At 46.2% G+C, this 25485-nt stretch overlaps 1 protein-coding gene across 1 annotated transcript in view; it reads left to right on the top strand.

Annotated features, from left to right (window-relative positions):
- uroc1 (urocanate hydratase 1) overlaps positions 1–25485 on the top strand; it is a 110562-nt gene that overhangs the window by 53771 nt on the left and 31306 nt on the right. The window contains exons 9-13 of the mRNA XM_078543100.1: positions 9123–9211; positions 13774–13836; positions 16003–16182; positions 17180–17277; positions 23938–24010. Of these exons, the coding sequence (XP_078399226.1) occupies positions 9123–9211; positions 13774–13836; positions 16003–16182; positions 17180–17277; positions 23938–24010 (503 nt within the window). The remainder of the gene's footprint in view (positions 1–9122; positions 9212–13773; positions 13837–16002; positions 16183–17179; positions 17278–23937; positions 24011–25485) is intronic.

The raw sequence follows: 25485 nt of genomic DNA, 5'->3' as shown, positions 1-25485 counted from the left end.
GCAGTGAAGACACTAATACATGTACACAGGGCAGTGAACACAATAATACACGTGCATAGGGCAGTGAACACACTAACAAGTGTACGCAGGGCAGTGAATGCACTAATACATGTACACATTCAGTGAACGCATAATACACGTACACGGGACAGTGAACACACTAATACAGGATAGTGAACATACTAACATATGTACACAGGGCAGTGAACACACTAGCATGTGTACACAGGGCAGTGAACACACTAATACACGCACACAGGGCAGTGAGCACACTAATACATACACAGGGCAGTGAGCACACTAATACACGCACACAGGGCAGTGAGCACACTAATACATACACACAGGGCAGTGAACACACTAATACATACACAGGGCAGTGAGCACACTAATACATACACACAGGGCAGTGAACACACTAATACATACACACAGGGCAGTGAACACACTAATACACGCACACAGGGCAGTGAACACACTAATACACACACACAGGGCAGTGAACACACTAATACACGCACACAGGGCAGTGAACACACTAATACACACACACAGGGCAGTGAACACACTAATACATACACACAGGGCAGTGAGCACACTAATACATACACACAGGGCAGTGAACACACTAATACACGCACACAGGGCAGTGAACACACTAATACGCACACACAGGGCAGTGAACACACTAATACACGCACACAGGGCAGTGAACACACTAATACACACACACAGGGCAGTGAACACACTAATACACACACACAGGGCAGTGAACACACTAATACATACACACAGGGCAGTGAGCACACTAATACATACACACAGGGCAGTGAACACACTAATACACGCACACAGGGCAGTGAACACACTAATACACACACACAGGGCAGTGAACACACTAATACACGCACACAGGGCAGTGAACACACTAATACACACACACAGGGCAGTGAACACACTAATACACGCACACAGGGCAGTGAACACACTAATACACACACACAGGGCAGTGAACACACTAATACACGCACACAGGGCAGTGAACACACTAATACACACACACAGGGCAGTGAACACACTAATACATACACACAGGGCAGTGAGCACACTAATACATACACACAGGGCAGTGAACACACTAATACACACACACAGGGCAGTGAACACACTAATACACACACACAGGGCAGTGAACACACTAATACACGCACACAGGGCAGTGAACACACTAATACACGCACACAGGGCAGTGAACACACTAATAAACGCACACAGGGCAGTGAACACACTAATAAACGCACACAGGGCAGTGAACACACTAATACACGCACACAGGGCAGTGAACACACTAATACACGCACACAGGGCAGTGAACACACTAATACATACACTCAGACTTAGATCCAGGATATTCAGGGGTGAAATCAGGGAACATTTTTTCACACAAAAGTTTGTGAATATCTGGAACTCTCTCCCCTTAAAAGCTGTGTGGCTGGGGCACAATTGGAGCTTTCAATCTGAGATGGATGGATTTACTGATAATAAACTGCTAAATGTTTAACTTCTTCCCGTTCTGACGAGAGTGCTTCAACCTGAAACATTGGATTGAATTTTCCCGGCCAATTGGAGATGGTTTAGAGGTGGGGGGGTGGGGGGTGGGGTGGGGGTGGGGGGGTGGGAGGGGGTGTCTGGGAAATTACTGGAAAGCCCTGCCAGGGTAGTTCCTTGACACTGTCCTGCTTCTGGGTGACATTGCCAGAGCCAGCAACCCGCTCCATGAAGGTGTGCAGGCAATGAAGTCAACTAAATCCCCAATCAAGGGCAGTTTTCCTTTCAGCGCTGTAACTACCCCAGTGTCACCCCATCCCCACTGTGTCAGGAGCCCGACAATGGATCAAAACTGGCTTCATGGTGGGAGTTCTGAGCTGCAGCTCAGTTCAGGGTTTACATTAATATCCTGCAGTGATCGACAAAGGGGATCTATCCCTAAATATCAGGCACTGCCCTTGCTGCAACTTCACACAACTGACGTCTCCATTAACGCTGCCTAGCTGCAATGGCAGCCACTTCCCTCCCACTCAAGGACCCTCCATGGTGACACTGCCACTCTGGTTGGCATCACCTACACTGCGAGGGTGACCAGGGGCCCTTATCCCGAGGGCCACACTGATCAGACCCCCGGTGCCAGAACCCAGCTGCTATTCCCAATTGGGTTGTGGCTCCTTAACTGGTCGCCTTTGGGAAGGACACATCTGGCCTGGCTCCACAGCCAAATTCCCGACCTGGAATTTATCCCAACGTCGGGATTGGCATGTTAGTGGCAAAATTCAGCCAATTAGCTCCGTCTCGGGCGCTGCCTGGCCTGCTGAGTACTTCCAGCGTTTTCTGTTTTTATTCCAGTATCCAAAAGTATTTTGCTTCCGATCGATTTTAATTGGGTTAAAGGTTTTGAGGGGTATGGAGCAAAGGCAGGTGAATAGACTTGAGGTTCAGATCAGCCAGGGTCTAGTAGAACGGTGGAGCAGATTCGAAGGGCTGAATGGCCTCCTCTTGCTCCTACAACCAGTGTAACCTTAGTGGAAACCTGCATGTGTGCGTAAAGGGCTTTTTTGTGCCCCATTATCGTTGTTGGAGGGGCCAGGGGAAGTTGGTATTTTCCAGTTAAAAATTCTGTGACTTTCTTTATCAATTCTAAATAATGACAAGAGAGTAGACTGTCCATCCTCTGGGGTAGGGGCAGAATTCTGGCATTTGGGGGTGGTGGGGTTGGGGGGTGTGAGGATGAGGTACCTGGATCCTACGGTTTCTGAAGTTACGAAGAAAATTAACTTTGTTTTCCGTTAGTGACCTCATCAAAATATTCAACTAATCAGCTGTGAAATGCCTTTTAACAAAACCTTGCCCATTATTACACAGAATTACATAGAATCTACAATCATTCCATCCAAAAGGTTGGTGCTGCTGTTCATGTCCCTCATGAGCCTCCTTCTACTCTATATCAACTCACCCTATCAACATATCCTTCTATTCCTCTCTCCCTCATCTGTTTGTCGAGCTCCCCTTGGTGGAAGAATCAAGGACGAGAGGGCACAGGTTTAAGATAACTGGCAAAAGAAGCAATGGAGAAACGAGGAGTAGCTATTTTCATGCAGCAAGTGGTTAGGATCTGGAATGCGCTGCCTGAGAGTGTGGTGGAGACAGATTCAATCCAGGCGTTCAAAAGGGAATTGGACTATTATCTGGAAAGGTGAAACGTGCAGGGTTTTGGAAAGAAGGCGGGATAATGGCACCAGGTGGACTGTTTGTATGGGGAGCGGGCACAGACACGATGGACCAAATGCCTTCCCTCTGTGCTGTAACCATTCTGTGATCCTGTGATTGTCTCAATACTATTCACCTCAACCACTCCCTGCGGGAACAAGTTCCACATTCTCACCACTGCCTTGGGTAAAGGAGTTCCTTCTGAATTCCCGATGGGATTTGTTGGAACTATCTTATATTGATGTCTCCTAGTATTGGTGTCTCCCCACAAGCATGTGCAGACTAATGGCCATCGATATAGAGAATCTCTCTCATCAGCTGATTGGTGAAGGGCTCAGTCACTTTGACCCTAATGTCAGATTCTAGTAACTCAGCGACAGCAGAATCATTACCAGCGGCTGCTGTCCAGGAAATTTGGGGAGGAGGTTCACAGACTCACGGGATGGTTAAAGCACAGAAGGAGGCCATTCAGCCCATCATGTCTATTCTGGTTATGATCTGAAACTGTTGAACTCAGTGTTGGGTCCAGAAAACTGGAAAGTACCTTGTGGAAAGCTGAGGTGCAGCTCTTAGAGTTTCCATTTGATTCAGCACTTACAACCAGTCAACCTCAGCACTCATTTCAGCAATCACCCGTCATCCTTTGGTCATTTAATTTCTCCTGCACTCTATCCTACCACAGACATTTCTTTCTTCCCCTTCCTGCTTTCCCTGTCTCTGCACTTGTTTAAACTCCCGTTACATCACCAAATTTTCTGTTTTGGCAAGACGTCATTGACCTGAAATGCTGGGGAGAATCTTCCATTCTGGAGTCTAAGTTCGGTGGCAGGAGCAGAAGTCGCGGTGATTTCTGCTGGGGGGGGCAGAACTCACATGACCTTGTGCTGCTCAGCTCATTACTTATGAATCAGTGCGGAACACAACAATTCTTGCAGAGGGTCAGTCAGGAGGTCTCCCTCCCTGCCGTTACCTCATAGGGTTGAAGATCCAGGTGCCATATTTAAAGGGCACACAGACAGCCTCCCTCCCATTCCCCCCTTAGCCTACCTCCCAGGTGCAGTGTCCATTCCACCCATCCACCATATCCCCCACTTCCAGCCCTTGTGCAACTTGTGCCACCAGCATCCAATATGGTATAGAGCGGGCGTAAAGGGGACACAGAGGCTGTCAACTGAATCTAGATCTACCTTTTTCAGCCTCCAGTATTTGGTTCTAACTTCAGTACAGGGGAAGAAGCTGATTGGTGAGTAACCGGTAAGTTATTCTACATATAATAAATAGTTTATAAAAGTTAAGGTATGGCGGGGCAGCTCGGCCCAGCGGGATGTGCATCCTGTGGTATGTGGGAAGTCATGTGTCCTGGACAAACACATCTGCAGGAAGGGTCACCGGCTGCAGGAGCTTGAGCTCCGGGTTTTGGAACTCTGGCGGCGGCTGGAGTCACTGTGGTGTGACCACGAGGCTATGAACCACGTGGATAGCACGTTTAGGGAGGTGGTCACACCACAGGTTAGGAGTGTGCAGACAGAGAGAGAATGGGTGACTGCCAGGGAGTCTAAGAGAACCAAGCAGGCGGTGCAGGAGTCCCCGAGTCAATCTCACTTGTTAACCAGATTTCCATTTTGGATACTGGGAGGGCTCCTCAGAGGGACTGTAGCAGGAGCCAAGAATGTGGCACCACATGTGGCTCAGCTGCACAGGAGGGGAGAAAGGAAAGTGGAAGAGCAATAATGATAGGGAATTCATTAGTGAGGGGAACAAAAAGACATTTCTGTGGCCATGGACATGACTCGAGGATGGCTTGTTGCCTCCCTGGTGCCAGGGCCAAGGATGTCACTGAGCGGCTGCAGGAAATTCTTCTGGGGGAGGGTGCACAGTCAGAAGTTGTGGTCCATATTGGTACCAAACATAGGTACGAAGAGGGATGAGGTCCTGAAAGCAGATTTTAGCGAATTAGGAAAGAAATTAAAAAGCAGAACCTCAAAAGCTGTAAACTCAGGATTGCTCCCAGTACCACGTGCTAGTGAGCATAGGAATAAAAGGAGTCAGTGGTTGAACATGTGGTTGGAGAAATGGTGTAGGAGGGATGGCATTAGATTTCTGAGGCATTGGGACCATTTCTGGGGCAGGTGGGACCTGTACAAGATGGACGGGCTGCACCTTAGCAGGATCAGGACTAACATCCTTGCAGGGAGGTTTGCTAGTGCTGTTGGGAGGGTTGGGAACCTGAGCGGGAGCTCAGATTGGAGGGAAGCAAAACTGATAACAGGAAGTAGAAAGGTAGCAAGTGACATTTAGAAGGCAGACAAAACAAAAGCATCAAATAGGGTCAGAATGCGGAGTAATATTCAAAAGGCAAAGTTAAGGGCACTCTATCTGAATGCATGCAGCATTCACACAGTGTAGATTATTTGAAGGCACAAATAGAGGTAAATGGGTTTGACTTAATTGCCATAATGGAGACATGGTTACAGGGTGACCAGGACTGGGAATTGACTATTCAAGGATATTCGTCATTTAGGAAAGACAGGCAAAAAGGAAAAGGAGGTGGGCTGGACCTGTAAACAAGGGATGATCAGTACATTGGTGAGAGAGGATCTTAGATCACAATGAAGATGTTCTCCTTTGACAGCACCTTCCAAACCCATGACCACAACCATCTAGAAGGACAAGGGTAGCAGATAGATGGGAACACCACCACCTAGAGGTTCCCCTCCAAGTCACTCACCATCCTGACTTGGAAATATATCGTCGTTCCTTCACTGTCGCTGGGTCAAAATCCCTTCCTAACAGCACTGTGGGTGTACCTACACCACATGGTCTGCAGCGGTTCAAGAAGGCAGCTCACCACCACCTTCTCAAAGGCAACTAGGGATGGGCAATAAATACTGGCCCAGCCAGCGAAGCCCACATCCCGTGAATGAATGAAAAAAAAAATACACCACCAAACAGTAGTGCTAGGGTCGGGCACGGTGTAAGTCAGGAAGTTAGAGCTGAATGGAACATGGGATATACAGTAATAATGGGTGATTTCAAATGACATATAGACTGGGTAAACCTAATTAGCACTAATGCTGTGGAGGATGAATCCCTGGAGTGTGTACATTATATGGTCTACAACAAATGTACATTCCTCTAAGACACAAAAACCCAACAGGAAAGGTAAATCAACTGCGGCTAAAAAAAAAGAAATTAAAGATGGCGTTAAATCAAAGGAAGTGGCTTTTAAGGTTTCCAGGAAAAGTGGTAACCCCGACGATTGGGAGCAATTTAGAACCCGGCAAAGGAGGACCAAGAAACTGATTAAAAAAAGGGGGGAAAAAAATATGAGTGCAAGCTGGTGAGAAACACAAAGGCGGACTATAACATTTTATTGAGGTGTGTGAAAAGGAAAGGTTAGCAAGGAAAAATGTGGCTCCATTTCAGGTGGGAACAGGGGATTTTTTTAATGGAGAATAGGGAAACTGTGGAGAAACTAAGCAATTACTTGGTGTCTGTCTTCACAGAAAATCTCCCAGAAATGCTGGGGAAACCAAGGGGCTTGTGAAAATGAGGAAATAAAAGAAATTAGTATTAATAAAGAGGTAGTACTCGAAAATTAATTGGATTGAAGGTCGATAAATCCCCTGGACCTGATGAGCTACATCCCAGAGTGTTGAAAGAGGTGACTATAGAGATAATGGGTGTATTGGTGATTATCTTTCAAAATTCTATAGATTCCGGAAAGGTTCCTGCAGACTGGAAAGTAGCAAATGTAACCCCACTATTTAAGAATGGAGGGAAAGAGAAAACGGAGAACTATAGACCTGTTAGTTTGACGTCAGTAGTAGGGAAAGTGTTAGAATCTTTTTTTAAAGGATGTAATAATTAGACACTTAGAAAATAATGATATAATTGGGCAGAGTCAACGTTGATTTATGAAAGGGAAATCGTGTTTGATAAACCTGTTGGAGTTTTTTGAGGATGTTACCTGAAGCATAGATAAGGGAGAACCAGTGGATGTGGTGTATTTGGATTTTCAGAAGGCTTTTGATAAGGTCCCACTCAGGAGGTTAGTAAACAAAATTAGAGCTCTTGAGATTGAGGTAATATGCTGGTACAGATTGAGAATTGGTTAACTGTCAGAAAGCAGAGAGTATGAATAAACGGGCCATTCTCAGGATGGCAGGCTGTTACTAGTGGGGTACCACAAGGATCAGTGCTCGGGCCACAGCTGGTCACAACTTATGGAAACGATTTGGATGTGGGGATCAAATGTAATATTTCCAAATTTGCTGATGACACAAAACTAGATGGGAATGTAAGTTGTGAGGAGGATGCAAGGGGGCTTCAAGGGGATTTGGACAGGTGAAGTGAATGGGCAAGAACATGGCAGTTGGAATATAATGTGAATAAATGTAAGGTTACCCGCTTTAGTAGAAAAAACAGAAAGGCAGAGTGTTTCTTAAATGGTCAGAGGTTGGGAAGTGTTGATGTCCAAAGGGACCTGGGTGTCCTTGTTCATGAGTCACTGAAAACTAACAGGCAGGTGCAGCAAGCAATTAGGAAGGCAAATGGTATGTTGGCCTTCATCGCGAGGGGATTTGAGTACAGGAGTAAAGATGTCTTGCTGCTCTTATAGAGCCTAGGTGAGACCGCACCTGGAGTATTATGTACAGTTTTGGTCACCTTATATAAGAAAGGAGATACTTGCCATAGAGGGACTGCAACAGAGATTCACCGGACTGACTCCTGGGATGGCAGGATTGTCTTATGAGGAGAGATTGAGGAAACTGGGCCTGTATTCTCTAGAGTTTCGAAGAATGAGAGGGGATCACATTGAAATTTTCAAAATTTTTACAGAGCGTGACAGGGTGGATGTGGATGGGATGGTTCCCCTGGCTGGTGAGTCTAGAACCAGGGGACACAGTCTCAGAATAAGGGACAGGCCATTTAGGACTGAGATGAGAGGAACTTCTTAACTCAGAGGGTGGTGAATCTTTGGAATTCTCTACCCCGAGGGCTGTGGAAGTTCAATCAGTGAGCATGCTCAAGAAGATACAAAAAACATCAAGGAATATTGGAATAGTGGGAAAAAATGGCGCGGAGGTAGATGATCAGCCATGATCTTATTGAATGGCGGAGCAGGCTTGATGGGCTGAATGGCCTACTCCTGCTCCTATGTTCCTAGTCAAGCTTTGAGCAGCTCCCAAGAAGGTGAAAGTAGTATGCACTCATCTCAAAGCGGTGGAAGAAGTCAAGCTTGCCAGGTCCACACCACTTATATACAGTTGTAAAAGTGAATGTTTTAATTTCTCGGTAATTAATTTGGAGGGAAACTTAATTCCAGCGAACTGGCTGTCTTAACGAACATGCTTGACAGGCTGATGCATGCAAAAGGTATTCCCGACATTGATCATCAGGAAGCTTGACCTGCCTTTAACTCACCTTTAAAATCCAGAGGACAGAATTCTGACAGTTCATCCCATCGGTGGGAAAATGATTTTTGGCCTCTCACCAAATTAAGTTCCCTCGCCCACCAAGCTCATTACTGCTGCAGGACTGGAAGTTTCTGCTGGTTGACTTTGTTTCTCTCTCCTCAGATGCTACCAGGCCTGCTGAGTCTTTATTTCAGATTTCCGGCATCTGTAGTATCTTAGTTGTGATTTGGAGGCTGCCGCTATTCTAACATGTAAAGCACAACAAGATGGGGTGGTTGAAAGACATCAGGAACTGTGAAATTGCATCTGATTGGGTGTTTCGGACAAATCAATGGAATGAGTCTCCCCTTTAATGTTGGAATCATGGGAACCCAGTGAATCAATTTGATTGGGTGAAAGTAATCTGACAAAGTAACCATACAATTAACCCTTTCCTTTCAGGTTGATGAGGCAGCTCTAACAAAACGACACCAGCAAGGCTGGTTAATGCAGATCACCAACAACCTGGACCAATGCATAGCTCAAATCAGGTATGACTGTCTTCTCAGTATCCCCCAAGCCCATTATCCCTCCCCAAATCTCCCAGTCCCAACTTCTCCCTATATCCCCAATCCCAACTTCTCCCCATATCCCCAACCCTGACTTCCCCCCATATTCCCCATTACCACCTTCTCCCCATATTCCCAATCCTGATTTCTCCCCACATCCCCAATTCCAACTTCTCCCTGCATCCCCAATCCCACCTTCTCCCCATATCCCTCAATACCACCTTCTCCCCATATCCCCAATCTCACCTTCTCCCCATATCCCTCAATACTACCTTCTACCCCTATCCCCAATCTCACCTTCTCCCCATATCCCCAATCCCAACTTCTCCCCATATCCCCAGTCCCGACTTTTCCCCATATCCCCCAATCCCAATTTCTCCACCTATCCTGCAATCCCAACTTCTCCCCAAATCCCACAATACCACCTTCTCCCCGTATCTCCCAACCCCACCGACCCATCTTTTCCCTCTATCCCTCGACCTCATCTCCCCACCTTGTCCTAATGTGCTCCAGGCAGACATCCCCTCAACTCATTACAACCCTCTGACTGTCCAGATTTGGGCTGGTGCAGCCTTGAGCAGCTGGCCACAGGGTCATTCCTGGGGTCAGGGTGTGGGGGGTGTGTTTGCAATCAGAGCCACAGTCTGGGTTATTTCTCTAAACCCCAGAGGTTCACTGTTGACCCACAAGGATAATTATCTCTGTGCTGCCAGGAGAGTGCACAGCGCAATGGCAAAATGGTAGCCAATGGCCTCCTTATGTCACATGGTCCCTCATTTGGATAATAAAAAGGCCTAACACCCAAAACAGGTATTTGGACCACCCAATGGAGGGCCCTCTGTAAAAAATGGCGACAGTCGGAGTCCCCTTGTTAACGAGTCAATTGACTCTACTTTAAGGCCATTAGTGCCTCACTAGAGCCAATCTGGTCAAGTTTAAATTTATCCCTTCCCTCATCTCTCAGCCCTTTCTCTCTCTGGCCATCAATCGACCCAACTTGCAGTTGCTCCTTCAATGCACTTCCATAGGGAACTATTCTACACCTGAACTTCCCTTGGGCTGAAATAAAAGTTCTGCCTGATTTCTCCTCATTCCTAATTTCCTGGTGTTTCACTGAGATCCAACTCTTTCCCAATAGAGAACAATCTGACATAGGAACAGAAGGAGGCCAGTCACTGCTCTGCCATTCAATTAGATCATAGTTGATCTGCATCTTAATGTCATTTACCTACCTTACTGTAAGCCTTGATACACTTTCCCAACAAAAATCTATCAATCTCAAGATTCTGGGTCAACTTTTGTCCTTTCCTTTTGTAATCTTGGAAATTAATTTAGATTTGAATCAGCATGAAGAAAGGATCATTTGACTATCTTCTGCCAACTTGCAGAAAGTCATTTTGTATTTGTCGACTTCCCTCTCCAATTCCTCCTAACCTCCGAATCCCTCATCCTCCCCTCTCTTCCTCCCCTCTCTTCCTCCCCTTTCATCCTCCACTCTCATCCTCCACTCTCACCCTCCACTCTCATCCTCCACTCTCACCCTCCACTTTCATCCTCAGTGTGTTGAGATCAAGTACATCAGTTAATCAACTTGATTTACCAGAATTTTGCCAGGGGGTGTATGGGAGATGTTTGTACCCTTGAGCCCCTGCTAAGCATAGACCCACGGCAGGAAGAATGTGGTTGGGGCAAACCGGCATCCTGCAACTCTCCAGTTGTCATTTATGACTGCAGGTAGCTGCTTGTGTGCACCAGCCTTCATACCCTGGGAACCCAACTTGGCAGTCATGCATAACTAAATGCCGGGCCCATCAGCTGGTGTGGTGTGGGGAGGTCACCCCTTCTATCTGCATGAAGACATGGATGAGGCAGACGATCCTAACAAGTTAGTAAGACAATGGCTCAGAAGGTGGAGACCAGGCGAGGTCGGTGACACATCCGGGTCACTGTCATGACGCTTACAAAGGAAAATGGCCATTCATCTGTGATAAGTCTGGGACCTCACACAGTATAAGCCCCAGTTAGTCATGGAAAGTTATAGCCACAGGATGGCACAAGACAGACGAGGGTGACATACTATAACAGCAGATCTCCTGGTAGGAGTAGCTACATAATGGACAGGCAGGACCAGTGAAGAGGGACTTCATTAATATGGAGAGACAGGAGAAGCTAGGATTGGTCTCCTTAGAGCAGAGAAGATTAAGGGGAGATTTAACAGAGGTGTTCAAAATCAGTGAGGGTCTTTGAGTGAATAAATAAGGAGAAACTGTGTCTACTGGGGAGAGGGTCAGTAACCAGAGGACAGAGGTTTAAGATAATTGGCTAAAGCTGGTGGGAGAAGATGAAGGAAATTGTTTTAACGCAGTGAGTTGTTTGATCTGGAATGCGCTGCTTGAAATGACAGTGGAAGCAGGTTGAATAATAACTTTCGAAAGGGAATTGAAAAGGAAACATTTTTAGGGCTTTGCAAAAAGAACGGTGGAGTGGAACTAACTGGATAGCTCTTTCAAGGAGCCAGTACAGGCACGATGGGCCGAATGTACTCCTCCTGTGCTGTAGCACCCTATGATTCTTTGAAATGGCCTTCCTCACCTGTCACTATCTTCTCATCTCCCACGCTAACTCATTGCTTTCCACAATCGCAGATGGAGCAATCACCTCTCTCTCCCTCCCTCCCTTCCTTGTCAAACTTGCACCCTTCAAAACCCAAGCTTGACATTGCCTGGCAATGATGTCTTACTTTCTGAGCTGCTTCAACTTTTGACGCTGCCCAGCAGTGTAGGCCTGAGACACCCCGTGCTCAAGGGAGGGGTGCTACATAAATGCAAGTTCTTTCTTTCTACCTGCTTTACGCAACGGAAGGGAAGAGTTTCCAATCTGACAGCAGCAGAATTTCTCGCGTCAGTTTGAATGCTCCAATTCTGTAGCGTGTGCCCCAGCACTCCAGATGTGCAACTGGTTCTGATCAAAAGCGGCATCAACATCTGTAACTGGGGTAAACGAATCCTGCCACCCAGCCTTGGAGTGTCACAGTGGCGACAGAACATCTGGTATAGATGCACTGGACGGAAAAGCTCCTTTAATGTTGGATGTGAAGGAAAGGCTGATCAGGCAGATGGAATGTATTTGTGAAACCTCAGCTTGCCTTTGCGTGTCAGTTGTGAAAGGAATCCTATAAGTTTCTCTTTGCATTAATTATTTCCAGTCAGACAAGGCGGAGTCTGCAGTGCGAGACTTCCTTTCGCCATTTCATAAAGTTGGATCAGAAATATGAATTTCTGCCTCTCTTTTATCCCTCTGCCTCTCTCAGTCTTTTTTCCCTTTTTTCTCTGTCTCTTTCGATCCATCTCCCTCTCTCTCTTTCTCTTTCTCTCTCTCTCAATCTCCTTGTTTCCTTTTCCCACCTTTTATTTCATTTGCTTGTGTCTCAGGAGTTTTGCTCCTTCTCTGTTTTGACTGTTCTCTGGAAGTGAAATTAGTTTCCACTTCACTGGCCGGGGGCACCATGTAAAAGAAGCGGATGGAAACTAATGTCACCCCCCCCGCCACCGTCCCCAGCCTGTCTCTCCCTGGCTGCTATCGTTCTCTCTATTCCAATGCTCTCCTGACTGGCCTCCCCTCATTCACAAACTTCAGCTGATCCAAAACTCCACGAGAACCCAGGAAAGAGGAGTGGGAGTGGGCTGTTTGGCTCCTTCAGCCTGCTCCGCCATTCAGAAAGATCATGGCTGATACGATTGTGACCTCAGCTCCACTTCCCTGCTGCCTGTATCCCAACTCACACAACGTCCCATTCTCCCATCACTCCCTGCGCCTGCTGACCTCCATTGGCTCCCAGTACGGCAACACCTCCATTTTCCAATTCTCACCGCTGTGTTCAAATCCCTCCATGGCCTTCACCGCTCCTTATCTCTATGACCTGCTCCTCCTCCAACCCCGGAGTCTCACGCATCCCCAATTTTAATCGCCCCACCGTTGGCAGCCAAGCCTTTGACGACCGAGCCACATAATGAGATAATAGGGCAGCTTGGTCAAAGAGGTAGGTTTTTTGAGCATTTTAAAGGAGGGGAGGGAGGCAGAGGGGTGGAGAAGTTGATTGTGGGAATTCCAGAGCCTGGGGCCCAGGTAGTGCAGGCATGGCCACCAATAGTGCAGGAATGGAAAGCAGGGATGTGCAAGAGTCCAGAAGTGGAGGCGCAGGAACCTCGGAGGGTTGTAGGGTTAGAGGAGATCACAGAGATGGGGAGGGATTTTTTTGGTGTGCCAGCCTTGTCAATGAGCTTTTTAATAAATATAAATGGACATGAATGAGGGGTTGCTCGATCCCGATATTTTAATGCCCACCTGAGCCTCTCAGGGGTTGGGGGTGGGACTGAAAGTCAAGGCCAACCCAACTGTCGTAACCTATGTCCTACTTTACACATCCCTGATTGGCTGCCCTGTCTCTGTCTGAACGTGACGTTTTTGCTGATTCCAGTAAACAAGTTAAAGATGTAAACTCTTGAACCTGATGAACTAAACTCTGTTCTTTTGCTGAATTTCAGGGAGGCTCGACAAAAGAAAACGACCCTCAGTCTTGGTTACCATGGTAACGTGGTGGACCTTTGGTAGGTGACAGCGATCAAATCCTGAGGACTAGAAGTCTTCAATCCAGAGATTGTGATTTACATTCTTCACTTCCTAATTGATCCATAAAAGTTTAGTGAACTCCCCTTCTTTTGCACTTGATTTATAAAATCAAGGATCTCACTAACCTTTTCACCAGCCTTATTCTCCCTTCTAAATCCTTTCAAAACAGCACCTACCTGCATTTCTACGCTGCTCCTTACTTGCAGAGAGGCTTCTCAAGGCTTACGGGGCCTTGCTGTGCACAAATTGGCTATCATATTCCCTACATTACAACAGTGACTACACCTCAGAAATAATTCATTGGCTGTCAAATTCTTTGGGACATCTTGATGTGCTGAAAGGCTCTATATAAATGCAGGTCTATTAAGCTGTCCTGCATTATGAGCTACAAATTGAAAGAACATGAGAGCCTGGAAATACAGAACCACAAAAACCGACTTGGTGACAGCAATATAGGAATATACCCAGTTACCGACTCCATCTCTCTCCCTGGCAACAGTCTGTGATTAAACCAATCTGTTCACAACCTTGGTGTCACACTTAATCCTGAGATGAGCTTCTGTCCTCACATCCGTGCCATTTTTAAGACCCCTATTTCCTCCGTTACATCACCTGACTTTTCCCCTGTCTCAGTTCATCTGCTGCTGAAAGCCTCATTCATTTATTTGTTATCTCTAGCCTCAACTATTCCAATACTCTCATGGCTGGTCTCCACATTCTACTCTACGTAAACTGGAGGTTATCCAAAACTTAGCTGGCCGTATCTTAACTCGCAGCAAGTCCAGTTCCCCTATCACCCCTGTGCTCCTAGTCGCAATGTCAAGACTTTAAAATTCTCATCCTTATTTTCAAGTCCTCCATGGCCTAGCGCCTAGTCCTTCCCCATCTCTGTAATCTCCTCCAAGCCTACAACCCTCCACGATCTCTGCGCTCCTCTAATTGTGGCCTCTTTCTCATTTCTCATTTTTATTGTCCACCATTGGTGGCTGTGTCTTCAGCTGCCTCAGTCCTAAGTTCTGGAATTCCCTCCCTACACCTCTCTGCCTCGCTACCTCACTTTCCTTCTTTATACCACTCCTTAAAACCTACCCCTTTGACCAGGCTTTTGGTCACCTGACCTAATATCTCCTTGTGTCTCGATGTCATACTTTGTTTTATAATGCTTCTGGAGAGTGCCTTCATTGTGTTAAAGATGCTACCTAAATATGTTGTTGTTGATGGCTTTGGAGAGGGTACAGCACAGATTCACTAAGAAGCTACCTGGTGTGAGAAAATATAAACACAAAGACAGACTTGAAAAATTGTGCCTGTTTTCGTTAGAACACAGATCACCGGGCAACATGATAGATGTGTACAAAACTATGAAAGTGACAGGTCAAGATAGATCGATGCAGTTTCGAGTGGTCGAGAGGTCAGGAACAAGGGGGCCATTGACACAGGATTAAATGTCAGAGATTTCGAACAGAGAGCAGGAGAAACTTCTTCACATGGAGAGTTGTGAGGCTGTGGATTCACTCCCAGGATTAGTGATTGAGGCAGAAACTGTGTCAACATTGAGGATTGGATTGAACGGGGAGGAGGGGGATGGTGGGGTGATGGGTAAAGGGATGGAGGGAGATGGGAAAAGGGTAAATGGGATTGGGACTATTTGCTCATGCGGAGGGTAAAGGCTGACACAGATTGGATGGGCCGAATGACTTGTCTCAATGTTGGTAACTTCAATGTATCTCTATAGCAATATTATACAGTGAATACAGTGAATAGCAGATAATGTCAGATGGAGGAAGCCAGACATTGACTTTATTGTGAAAGTGGTTAGATGAAATAGAATTTAATAACTGTACAAGTGGGGAATCTGGTAAAGGTTACATGGCTGGAACAAACTAATGAAGCCAAGTGTTCATTGAGAATTAGTTCCAGGTATCAGTGAGTTGGGGAGCTGCTGGGTGAAAGGGTGAGGCTGGCAGCAGGAAAGAGGTTTGGGGTTGTTTTGGGAGGTGGGGGGGAAACAGGAGGGTAAAGAGAAGAGGTGGATTCTCCCAAAGCTGAGTGCCACTGACCAAGAGAGATCCAAGGCACCTTGGACATGCAAAAAGAGCAGATGCCATCTATATCTATAAAATACAACCAGATTCTACCCACAGGGAGAGGCTGGTACAAGAGTATGACCAGACTGGAGAACTATTGGTGGACCTGGGCTCAGACCAGACTTCCTGCCATAACCCATTCAGCGGAGGATACTACCCTGTAGAGCTGACCTTCAAGGCAGCCAATCAGATGATGCACACTGACCCAAAAAGTTTCCGCAAGCTTGTACAGGAAAGGTAAGGAGAGTGTGAAAGTGATAGAATCTAACTGATCACCTAGGAGATAGGTCGAGATAGGGGAGAGTGTACATGGGGGTGTGGGAGGGGAGTGAATGGGTGGGTAGAGTCAGTGATAGGGGAGAGTGTACATGGGGATGTGGGGGGGAGTGAATGGGTGGGTAGAGTCAGTGATAGGGGAGAGTGTACATGGGGATGTGGGAGGGGAGTGAATGGGTGGGTAGAGTCAGTGATAGGGGAGAGTGTACATGGGGATGTGGGAGGGGGGTGAATGGGTGGGTAGAGTCAGTGATAGGGGAGAGTGTATATGGGGATGTGGGAGGGGAATGAATGGGTGGGTAGAGTCAGTGATAGGGGAGAGTGTACATGGGGATGTGGGAGGGGAGTGAATGGGTGGGTAGAGTCAGTGATAGGGGAGAGTGTACATGGGGATGTGGGAGGAGAGTGAATGGGTGGGTAGAGTCAGTGATAGGGAAGAGTGTACATGGGGATGTGGGAGGGGAGTGAATGGGTGGGTAGAGTCAGTGATAGTGGAGAGTGTACATGGGGCTGTGGGAGGGGAGTGAATGGGTGGGTAGAGTCAGTGATAGGGGAGAGTGTACATGGGGATATGGGAGGGGAGTGAATGGGTGGGTAGAGTCAGTGAAACGGGAGAGTGTACATGGGGCTGTGGGAGGGGAGTGAATGGGTGGGTAGAGTCAGTGATAGGGGAGTGTGTACATGGGGATGTGGGAGGGGAGTGAATGGGTGGGTAGAGTCAGTGATAGGGGAGAGTGTACATGGGGCTGTGGGAGGGGAGTGAATGGGTGGGTAGAGTCAGTGATAGGGGAGAGTGTACATGGGGATGTGGTTGGCAGTGGTTTGATGGGCTGAATGGCCTTTTTTCCAGTTCTTGATTCCTTTGCTGTAGATGAAGTTGAGTCTAGGGATGTGGGGGTTGAGAGATGGTGGACTTTGATGTATAGGATTTATTTTTTAACATGTTCCTATTCTTTAGCTTAAAGCGACAAGTGAAGGCTATCAACAAGCTATCGGAGAAGGGAATGTTTTTCTGGGATTATGGGAACGCTTTCCTACTTGAAGCTAAAAGAGCAGGTAAGTGGCATGAATTCAGGACCTGTTGTAGGGTGTTGGTTACCATTCGTAGGTCTGAAGAAAGCTTCATAGTCATACGTAGGTTAACTGTGAGTCTTTATAGGCTCTTAGAACTATTTACAAATATACAGTAAAGCGTACAGGTTAGGAACTGTCTCCATGCTTGCTGGTACACACGGCTCTGTCCAACACTACACTGACCCTGGGTGTGGGTCATGTGCCCTCTTACATCACCGTGTGGCCAGTACTGTAATCAGTTCCATATTAACCCTTTGTGTGCCAGATCCTTATACTACAGGTGCCATTCTTTGGGATAAAAACAGAAAATATTGTAAATACTCAACAGGTTTGGCAGCATCTGTGGAGAGAGAAACAGCGTTAATGCTTCAGGCCTGCGACCTTTCATTAGAACCCTTTGGGAGACTCATATCCAGTGTTGAGGGTGATTTATAGCTCGCTTTATAATTGCTTTTACAAATACTTGATTTTTATCCCTGTACCAGTCAAGAACACAGATAAGAATTAAGGATGAGAAAAGGCCAATGGTTTTTTTAGTTACAGAGTTATACAGCACAGAAACAGGCCCTTCGGCCCATCGTGTCCGTGCCGGCCATCAAGCCCCTATCTATTCTAATCCTATTTTCCAGCACTTGGCCCATAGCCCTGTATGCTATGGCATTTCAAGTGCTCATCTGAGCATTTCAAGAGCTCAGTCTTTCCAAACCATAACTCTGTCGGCCCAGAATCCAGAAATATCATAAAGCCCATTATTGATTGTCTGTCTGCCTGTGCCTAACAGATTTTTCCAAGCATTTATCACTCTTTGATTTAAAAAAATTCTTTCTGAGTCTGTTTTAGATTTTTTTTTCATTAACTTTAGTTGAAGTCCTCTGCTTCCACTGCCTTGACTGATGGTGACAGAATATGCTGGGGTTACTTTTCTCACCCACATACTCCCTCTGTTACCCCCATCCCAGCTGTCTACATTACATCAGTGACCATACTTCAAAAAGAAAGACTCCACTGGCACTTTGGAACATCTTGATGTTGCGAAAGGCGCTATATAAATGCAAGATTTTTTAAAAATCACTCATGTCCTAGCTACACATCTGCCCTCAACAGGGAAAGATTAGATCTGTACTGTTAATCGAACAAAACCACCTGCTGCAGACAGCTCTCAGAGTTTAGTGTAAGAGGTGATGCGTACAGGAATACTGAAAAGAGGACCTGTAGTCAGTCTGCAGCACCTTTTTCAGCCTCCAGTGTTTCATTCCAACCTCAGTACAGGGGAAGAAGCTGATTTTAAGTAACCAGTAAGTTATTCTACTTATAATAAATAGTTTATAAAAATTAAGGTATCGCAGGACAGCTTGGCTGAGTGGAATGTGCATCCTGTGGTATGTGGGAAGTAATGGACGCACCACATGTCCTGGACAAACACAGCTGCAGGAAGGGTCGCCAGCTTCAGAAGTTTGAGCTCCGGGTTTCGGAACTTGGACGGCGGCTGGAGTCACTGTGGTGCAACCGCAAGGCTGAGGACTACGTGGATAGCACATTTAGGGAGGTGGTCACACCGCAGGTTAGGAGCATGCAGGCAGAGAGGGGATGGGTGACTGCCAGACAGTCTAAGAGAACCAGGCAGGTAGTGCAGGAGTCCCCGAGTCAATCTCATTTGCTAACTGGTTTTCCATTTTGGATACTGGGAGGGCAATAGTTCCTCAGAGGGACTGGAGCAAGTGCCAAGAATGTGGTGCCACAGGTAGCTCAGCTGCACAGGATCGGAGAAAGAAGAGTGGAAGAGCAATAGTGACAGGGAATTCATTAGTTAGGGGGAAAAAAAAAAACATTTCTGTGTCTGTAGACATAACTCCAGGATGGTATGTTGCCTCCCTGGTGCCAGGGCCAAGGATGTCACTGAGTGGCTGCAGGACATTCTTCTGGGGGAAGGTGAACAGCCAGAAGTCGTGGTCCATATTGGTACCAAACATAGGTACGAAGAGGGATGAGGTTCTGAAAGAATAGTTTAGGGAGTCAGGAAAGAAATTAAAAAGCATGACCTCAAAAGCAGTAATCTCAGGATTACTCACGGTTCTAGTGAGCATAGGAGTAGGAGGATTGAGCAGTTGAGCACATGGCTGGAGAACAGGTGTAGGAGGATGGGCATCAGATTTCTGAGGCATTGGGACTATTTCTGGGGCAGGTGGGACCTGTACAAGATGGACGGGTTGCATCTTAGCAGGACCGGGACTAACATCCTCCCAGGGAGATTCGATAATGCTGTTGGGGAGTGTTTAAAGTAGATTGGCAGGGGGATGGGAACCTGAGAGGGAGCTTAGATTGGATGGAAGCAAAACTGATAGCAGGATTTGGAAAAGTAGTAAGCAAATTTAGAAGACAGACAAAGTGAAGGCAGGCATCAAATAGGATTGGAATGTGGAATAATGTTAAAAGGACAAAGTTAAGGGGACTCTGTCTGAATGCATGCAGCATTCACAATTACGTAGATGATTTTGAAGGCACAAATAAAAGTTAATGGGTTTGATTTAATTGCCATTACAGAGACCAGTTAGAGAGTGACCGAGACTGGGAGTTTACTGTTCAAGGATATTCGTCATTTAGAAAGGATAAGCAAAAAGGAAAAGGAGGTAGGGTAGCGCCATTAATGAGGGACGAGATCAGTACATTAGTGAGAGAGGATCTTAGATGGAGAAGTAGAATCAGTTTGGGTAGAGCTAAGAAACAGCAAGAGGCAGCAAACATTGGTGGGAGTTATTTATAGGCAACCAAACTGTAGTTTGGGCATAGTGTAAATCAGGAATTTAGGGATGCATTTAACATGGGTGATACAGTAATAACGGGTGACTTTAATTTACGCATAGACTGGGCAAACCTGAGTAGCACTAATGCTGTGGACGATGAACTCCTGGAGGATGTACAAGATGAGTTTCTGGAGCAGCATATTGAAGACCCAACGAGGCATTGGGCTATTTTAGATGATGAGGAAGGGCTAATTAATAACCTTGCTGTAAAGGAGCTTTTAGGAAATTGTGACCACTTTTACATTAAGTTTGAAAGTGATACCTTTCATTCTGAAACTAGGGGCCTAAATCTGAACAAAGGAAACTATGAAGGTCTGAGGGACAAGTTGACTATGGCAAGTTGGGAAAATGCATTAACAGATTTGATGGTAGAAATATTACATAGGGCAACATTATCCCCCCCATCGGGAGGTGAAGTGCGGGAGGGGGCGCAGGTGAGCGGGTTTCCGATCGGCGCCCCCAGTCAGGGGAAATTCGCCATATTACGTGTGCGGGCCAATTAAGGCCCGCCCAGCATGACGTCTGCCAGGAAGCGCTATGTGCTCCTGGTGTGGGCAGGGAAGCGGGGGAGGGGTTTCCTTCAGCCGGCAGTGTGCTCTTCCGCACATGCGCGCGAAAATAGCTCACAGATCTCCCTGAGGCTAAGTGCCGCCTCAGGGAGATCGGCTCCGATTTAAAACTTTCAGTAAAGGTGATTAAAAATTTTCCCTGCCATGTCCCATGTGACACTGTCACGTAAGTTGGGACATGGCCATAACCTTTATTTAAACATTTAATAAAAATTTAAATACCCTCATGAAACCACTTCCCACCCTTGGAGGTTTCATGTTTTTTCCAAAGCCTGCCTGGGCTCCCGGCCTGCCCACTAACCTTAAGGTTGGACGGGCAGGTCCATCAATCATGTTAATTTGTTTTTTAATGACCTAAATAGGCCATTGACAGTTCAGTGGGCCCGCTGAACTGAAAATCTAAATGACATCGGGATGCACGTCCGACATATCCCTGCATCGTTTTATGTGTCCCGAGCAGGCCCCGCCCTCCACTCGCCAACTGGAAAAAACCTGCCCATAGCCCACAACAAATATACATTTCCCTAAGCCACAAAAACAGAACAAGCTAATGAAAGAAGTTAAAGGTTGCATTAGATCAAACGAAGTGGCTTATAAGGTTATCAGAAAAATTGGTAAATGTGGGGATTGGGAGAAATTTGGAATCCAGCACAGGAGGACCAAAAAACTGATAAAGAAAGGGAAAAGAGAATATGAATGCAAACTAGTGAGGAACATAACGATGGACTGTAAAAGCTTCTTTAGGTATGTGAAAAGGAAAAGATTAGCAAGGCAAATGTGGGCAGGCAAATTTATAATGGAGAATAGGGAAAAGGCAGAGAAACTAAATAATTACTTTGTGTCTGTCTTTACGGAGGTAGACACAGAAAATCTCCCAGAAACACTGGGGTACCAAGGGGCTTGTGAAAATGAACAACTAAAAGAAATTAGTATTAATAAAGAAAAATTACTCAAAAAATTAATTGGATTGAAAGTTGATAAATCCGTTGGGCCTGATGTGCTTCATCCCACAGTGTTGAAGGAGGAGACTGTAGAGGTAGTGGATGCAATGGTGGTTATCTTTCAAAATGCTATAGATTCTGGAAAGTTCCCGCAGACTGGGAAGTAGCAAATGTAGCTTCGTTATTTAAAAAAGGAGGAAGAGGGAGAATGGAAAACTGCAGAGCTGTTAGTTTGATGTCAGTACTAGGGAAAATGTTAGAATCTAATATAAAGGATGTGATAACTAGACACTTAGAAAATAATGATATGATTTGATAGAGTCAACATGGATTTATGAAAGGGAAATCGTGTTTGACATGCCTCTTGGAGTTTTTTGAGGATGTTACCTACAGCCTAGCTAAAGGAGAACCAGTGGATGTGGTGTATTTTGACTTTCATAAGGCTTTTGATAAGGTCTCACACAAGAGGTTAGGAAACCAAATTAGAGCACATGAGATTGGGGGTAATACACTGGCATGGACTGAGAACTGGTTAACAGACGAAAATCAGGGTAGGAATAAATGGATCATTCTCAGGATGGCAGGTTGTGACTAGTGGGATACCGTAAGGGTCAGTGCTGGGACTACAGCTGTTCACAATTTATGGAAATGATTTGGATGAGGGGACCAAATGTAATATTTCCAAATTTGCTGATTATACAAAAGGTGTGAGGTGGATTCAAGGGGGCGTCAAGGGAATTTGGACAGGTGAAGTGAATGGGCAAGAACATGGCAGATGGAATATATTGTGAATCAGTGTGAAGTTATTCACTTTAGTAGAAAAACAGAAAGGCAGAATATTTCTTAAATGGTGAGAGGTTGGGAAGTGTTGATGTCCAAAGGGACCTGGGTGTCCTTGTTCATCAGTCAGTAAATGTTAGCATTCAGGTACAGGAAGCAATTAGGAAGGCAAGTGGTATGTTAGCCATCATCACGAGGGGATTTGAGTACAGGAGTAAAGATGTCTTGCTGCAATTGTGTAGAACCTTGGTGAGACCGCACCTAGACAGTTTTGGACCTCTTATCTAAGGAAGGATTTTTTGCCATGGAGGAAGTGCAACAGAGGTTTACCAGACTGACCCCTGGGATGGCAGGATTGCCTTATGGGGAGGGATTGAGGAGACTGAGCCTATATTCTCCAGAGTTTCAAAGAATGAAGAGTGATATCATTGACACTTACAAAATTCTTACAGGACGTGACAGGGTAGGTGTGGATAGGATATTTCCCCTGGCTGGTGAGTCTAGAGCCAGGGGGCACAGTTTCAGAATACGGGGCAGACCAATTAAGTCTGAGATGAGAAGGAATTTCTTCACTCAGAGGGTGGTGAATCTTTGGAATTCTCTACCCCAGAGGGCTGTGGAGGCTCAGTCATTGAGTAAGTTCAAAAACATACTAATGACATCCAGGGATATTGGGATAGTGGGGAAAAATGGGGTAGAGGTAGATGATCAGCCAATATCTGTTTGATTGGCAGAGCAGGCTTGAAGGGCTGAATGGCCTGCTCCTGCTCCTATATTCCTATGTTCCTATAAGGCACCCTGTTCTGAGAAGAGATGAGTGATCCAGTCCTAATCTACTGACTTCTCCAAAGCTTACAGCCAACTAGTGGAATGTGATCTGTCACCAATTTGAAAATGGTACACATTGCGCTGGCTTGACTTAAATGGATGCAATTCTGTTGTGTCTTGTGGGAAATGTAATACATATGTGCATGTCAGACCAGACAAGTTAAGGCTGCTTTATCAAACAGTTCCTCCTCTAATTTTCATTTATGCTCCTCTCAGCTTGCTGGCTCTGTACAATTCCACAGAAACCATCCAGTCAACCAAATTCTCTGACAGTGTAGAGGGAGCTTTACTCTGTATCTAACCCCGTGCTGTACCTGTCCTGGGAGTGTTTGATGGGGACAGTGTAGAGGGAGCTTTACTCTGTATCTAACCCCGTGCTGTACCTGTCCTGGGAGTGTTTGATGGGGACAGTGTAGAGGGAGCTTTACTCTGTATCTAACCCCGTGCTGTACCTGTCCTGGGAGTGTTTGATGGGGACAGTGTAGAGGGAGCTTTACTCTGTATCTAACCCCGTGCTGTACCTGTCCTGGGAGTGTTTGATGGGGACAGTGTAGAGGGAGCTTTACTCTGTATCTAACCCCGTGCTGTACCTGTCCTGGGAGTGTTTGATTCTGACTTTGGGTATCTGAATTGGAATATTTTTGATATTCCAGCACTGAAACATCTCCCCTCAGATAATCTTTAAATGCAAAACTCAGTGTTTTTCTCTTAAATTTCTTTCAGGTGCTAATGTGGAGAAGGCTGGAGGTGGGTCCCTGGAATTCAAGTTCCCCTCATACGTCCAACATATTATGGGGTGAGTCGGGAGATAGAGCTTTCAAAAGGCTTGCATTTCTATAGCACCTTGCCTGTCTCAGGACATTCCAAATACTTTACAGCCAATGAAGTACTTTTTGAATTATAGTCACTGTTGCAATGTGAGTAACGTGGCAGCCAATTTTCACACAGCAAGATCCCACAAACAGAAATCTGATAATGACCTGTTAAGTGATGTTGGCTGTTTTGTGCTCATGTTCCTGGGGTGAACCCACAACTTTCTAGCTCAGGCACCAGAGTACTGCACACTGAGCCAGGGCCGAAGGTCCAGTTTTATTACTGTGTGCTCCCAGTCCAACTGGGAGATTTTGCTTTTCTGATTTTCAGTAATTCATTCTTGAGATGTGGGCATTGCAGTCAAGGCAACTTATAATGCTCATTCCCTGTTACCCTGCAAAGGTTGGACCAAACCTTTCTCTCAAACCACTGGTAGTGATTCTGATACAACCTTGTGGTTTTGCAAGATCACTTCATCCCAACTGAGGCCTTTCAGTGACCAATCATTAGCCACTTAGGGGTCGCTTCCCACCTGGCCTCAATTGTGAGGCCGGCAAGAGGAGGTCAGGGACAGGATGGGGGGGAAGTAGCGAAGCCTGGCAGGAAGCCTGCTCTGGCTGTGGGTGGGAAGGGGAGGGCACCTCCATCACTGGCCCTATTCCACAAGCAGGCCCGAACCCCTAACGTGTACCTCACCCCCGCCCCCACCAAGGTGATCTCTCTTCCTCAGCCTTCCCATCACTACATCCAGCCCCTCTCCCCACCCCTGGATCTCCCCTCCTATCCTCGTTGGGAGACCCCTGCACTTGCCTGGTCCTGGGACTCCAGCATTTAGACTCTGGGGGGACTCGATGCGGTCCCAGTGGTGGTCAGGTCCATCGGGTATTCACAATGCTGCTGGGAACGGAAGAGTTCAGACTGAGAAGGCTGAACTATGATGGGTGAAGTTGTTTAGTCTCATTCTTAAATTTCTTAAGTTCCATTCGGATGATTTTGGGTCCTATTAATAGGCATGTGAACATCAGCATGTTATCAGCATCAGTGAATGGTAGCTTGTTTTGATTCTCAGTCAGATGGCTTCTGCCCAAAACAAGCATTTTTTAACAATGTCAAAACATACATCCTCTTGGAATGACACACAATTTTTCACAGTTTGTCTGAAAATCCATCTGTTATACTTTACTTTCGTTTTAAAAAAAAAAGCTGTTTCCAGCGGCAGGAGGGTCAGTAACCAGAGGGACACAGGTTTTTAAGGTGTTTGGTAAAAGAGCCAGAGACAACACAAGGAAACACACAGCGAGTTGTTGTGATCTGGAAGGCGCTGCCTGAAAGGGCGGCGGAAACAGATTCAATAGGAACTTTCAAAAGGGAATTGGAGAAATACTTAATGGGGACAAGAGTTACATGACCCAGGGGAAAGAGCAGGAGGATCGCGACAAATTGGATAGCTTTCTCAAA

This window comes from Cetorhinus maximus, chromosome 6, assembly GCF_964194155.1.
Source record: "Cetorhinus maximus chromosome 6, sCetMax3.hap1.1, whole genome shotgun sequence".
Lineage (NCBI taxonomy): Eukaryota > Metazoa > Chordata > Chondrichthyes > Lamniformes > Cetorhinidae > Cetorhinus > Cetorhinus maximus.
Note: the sequence above shows the minus strand (reverse complement) of the source record. Positions and strands in the feature narration are given on the sequence as shown.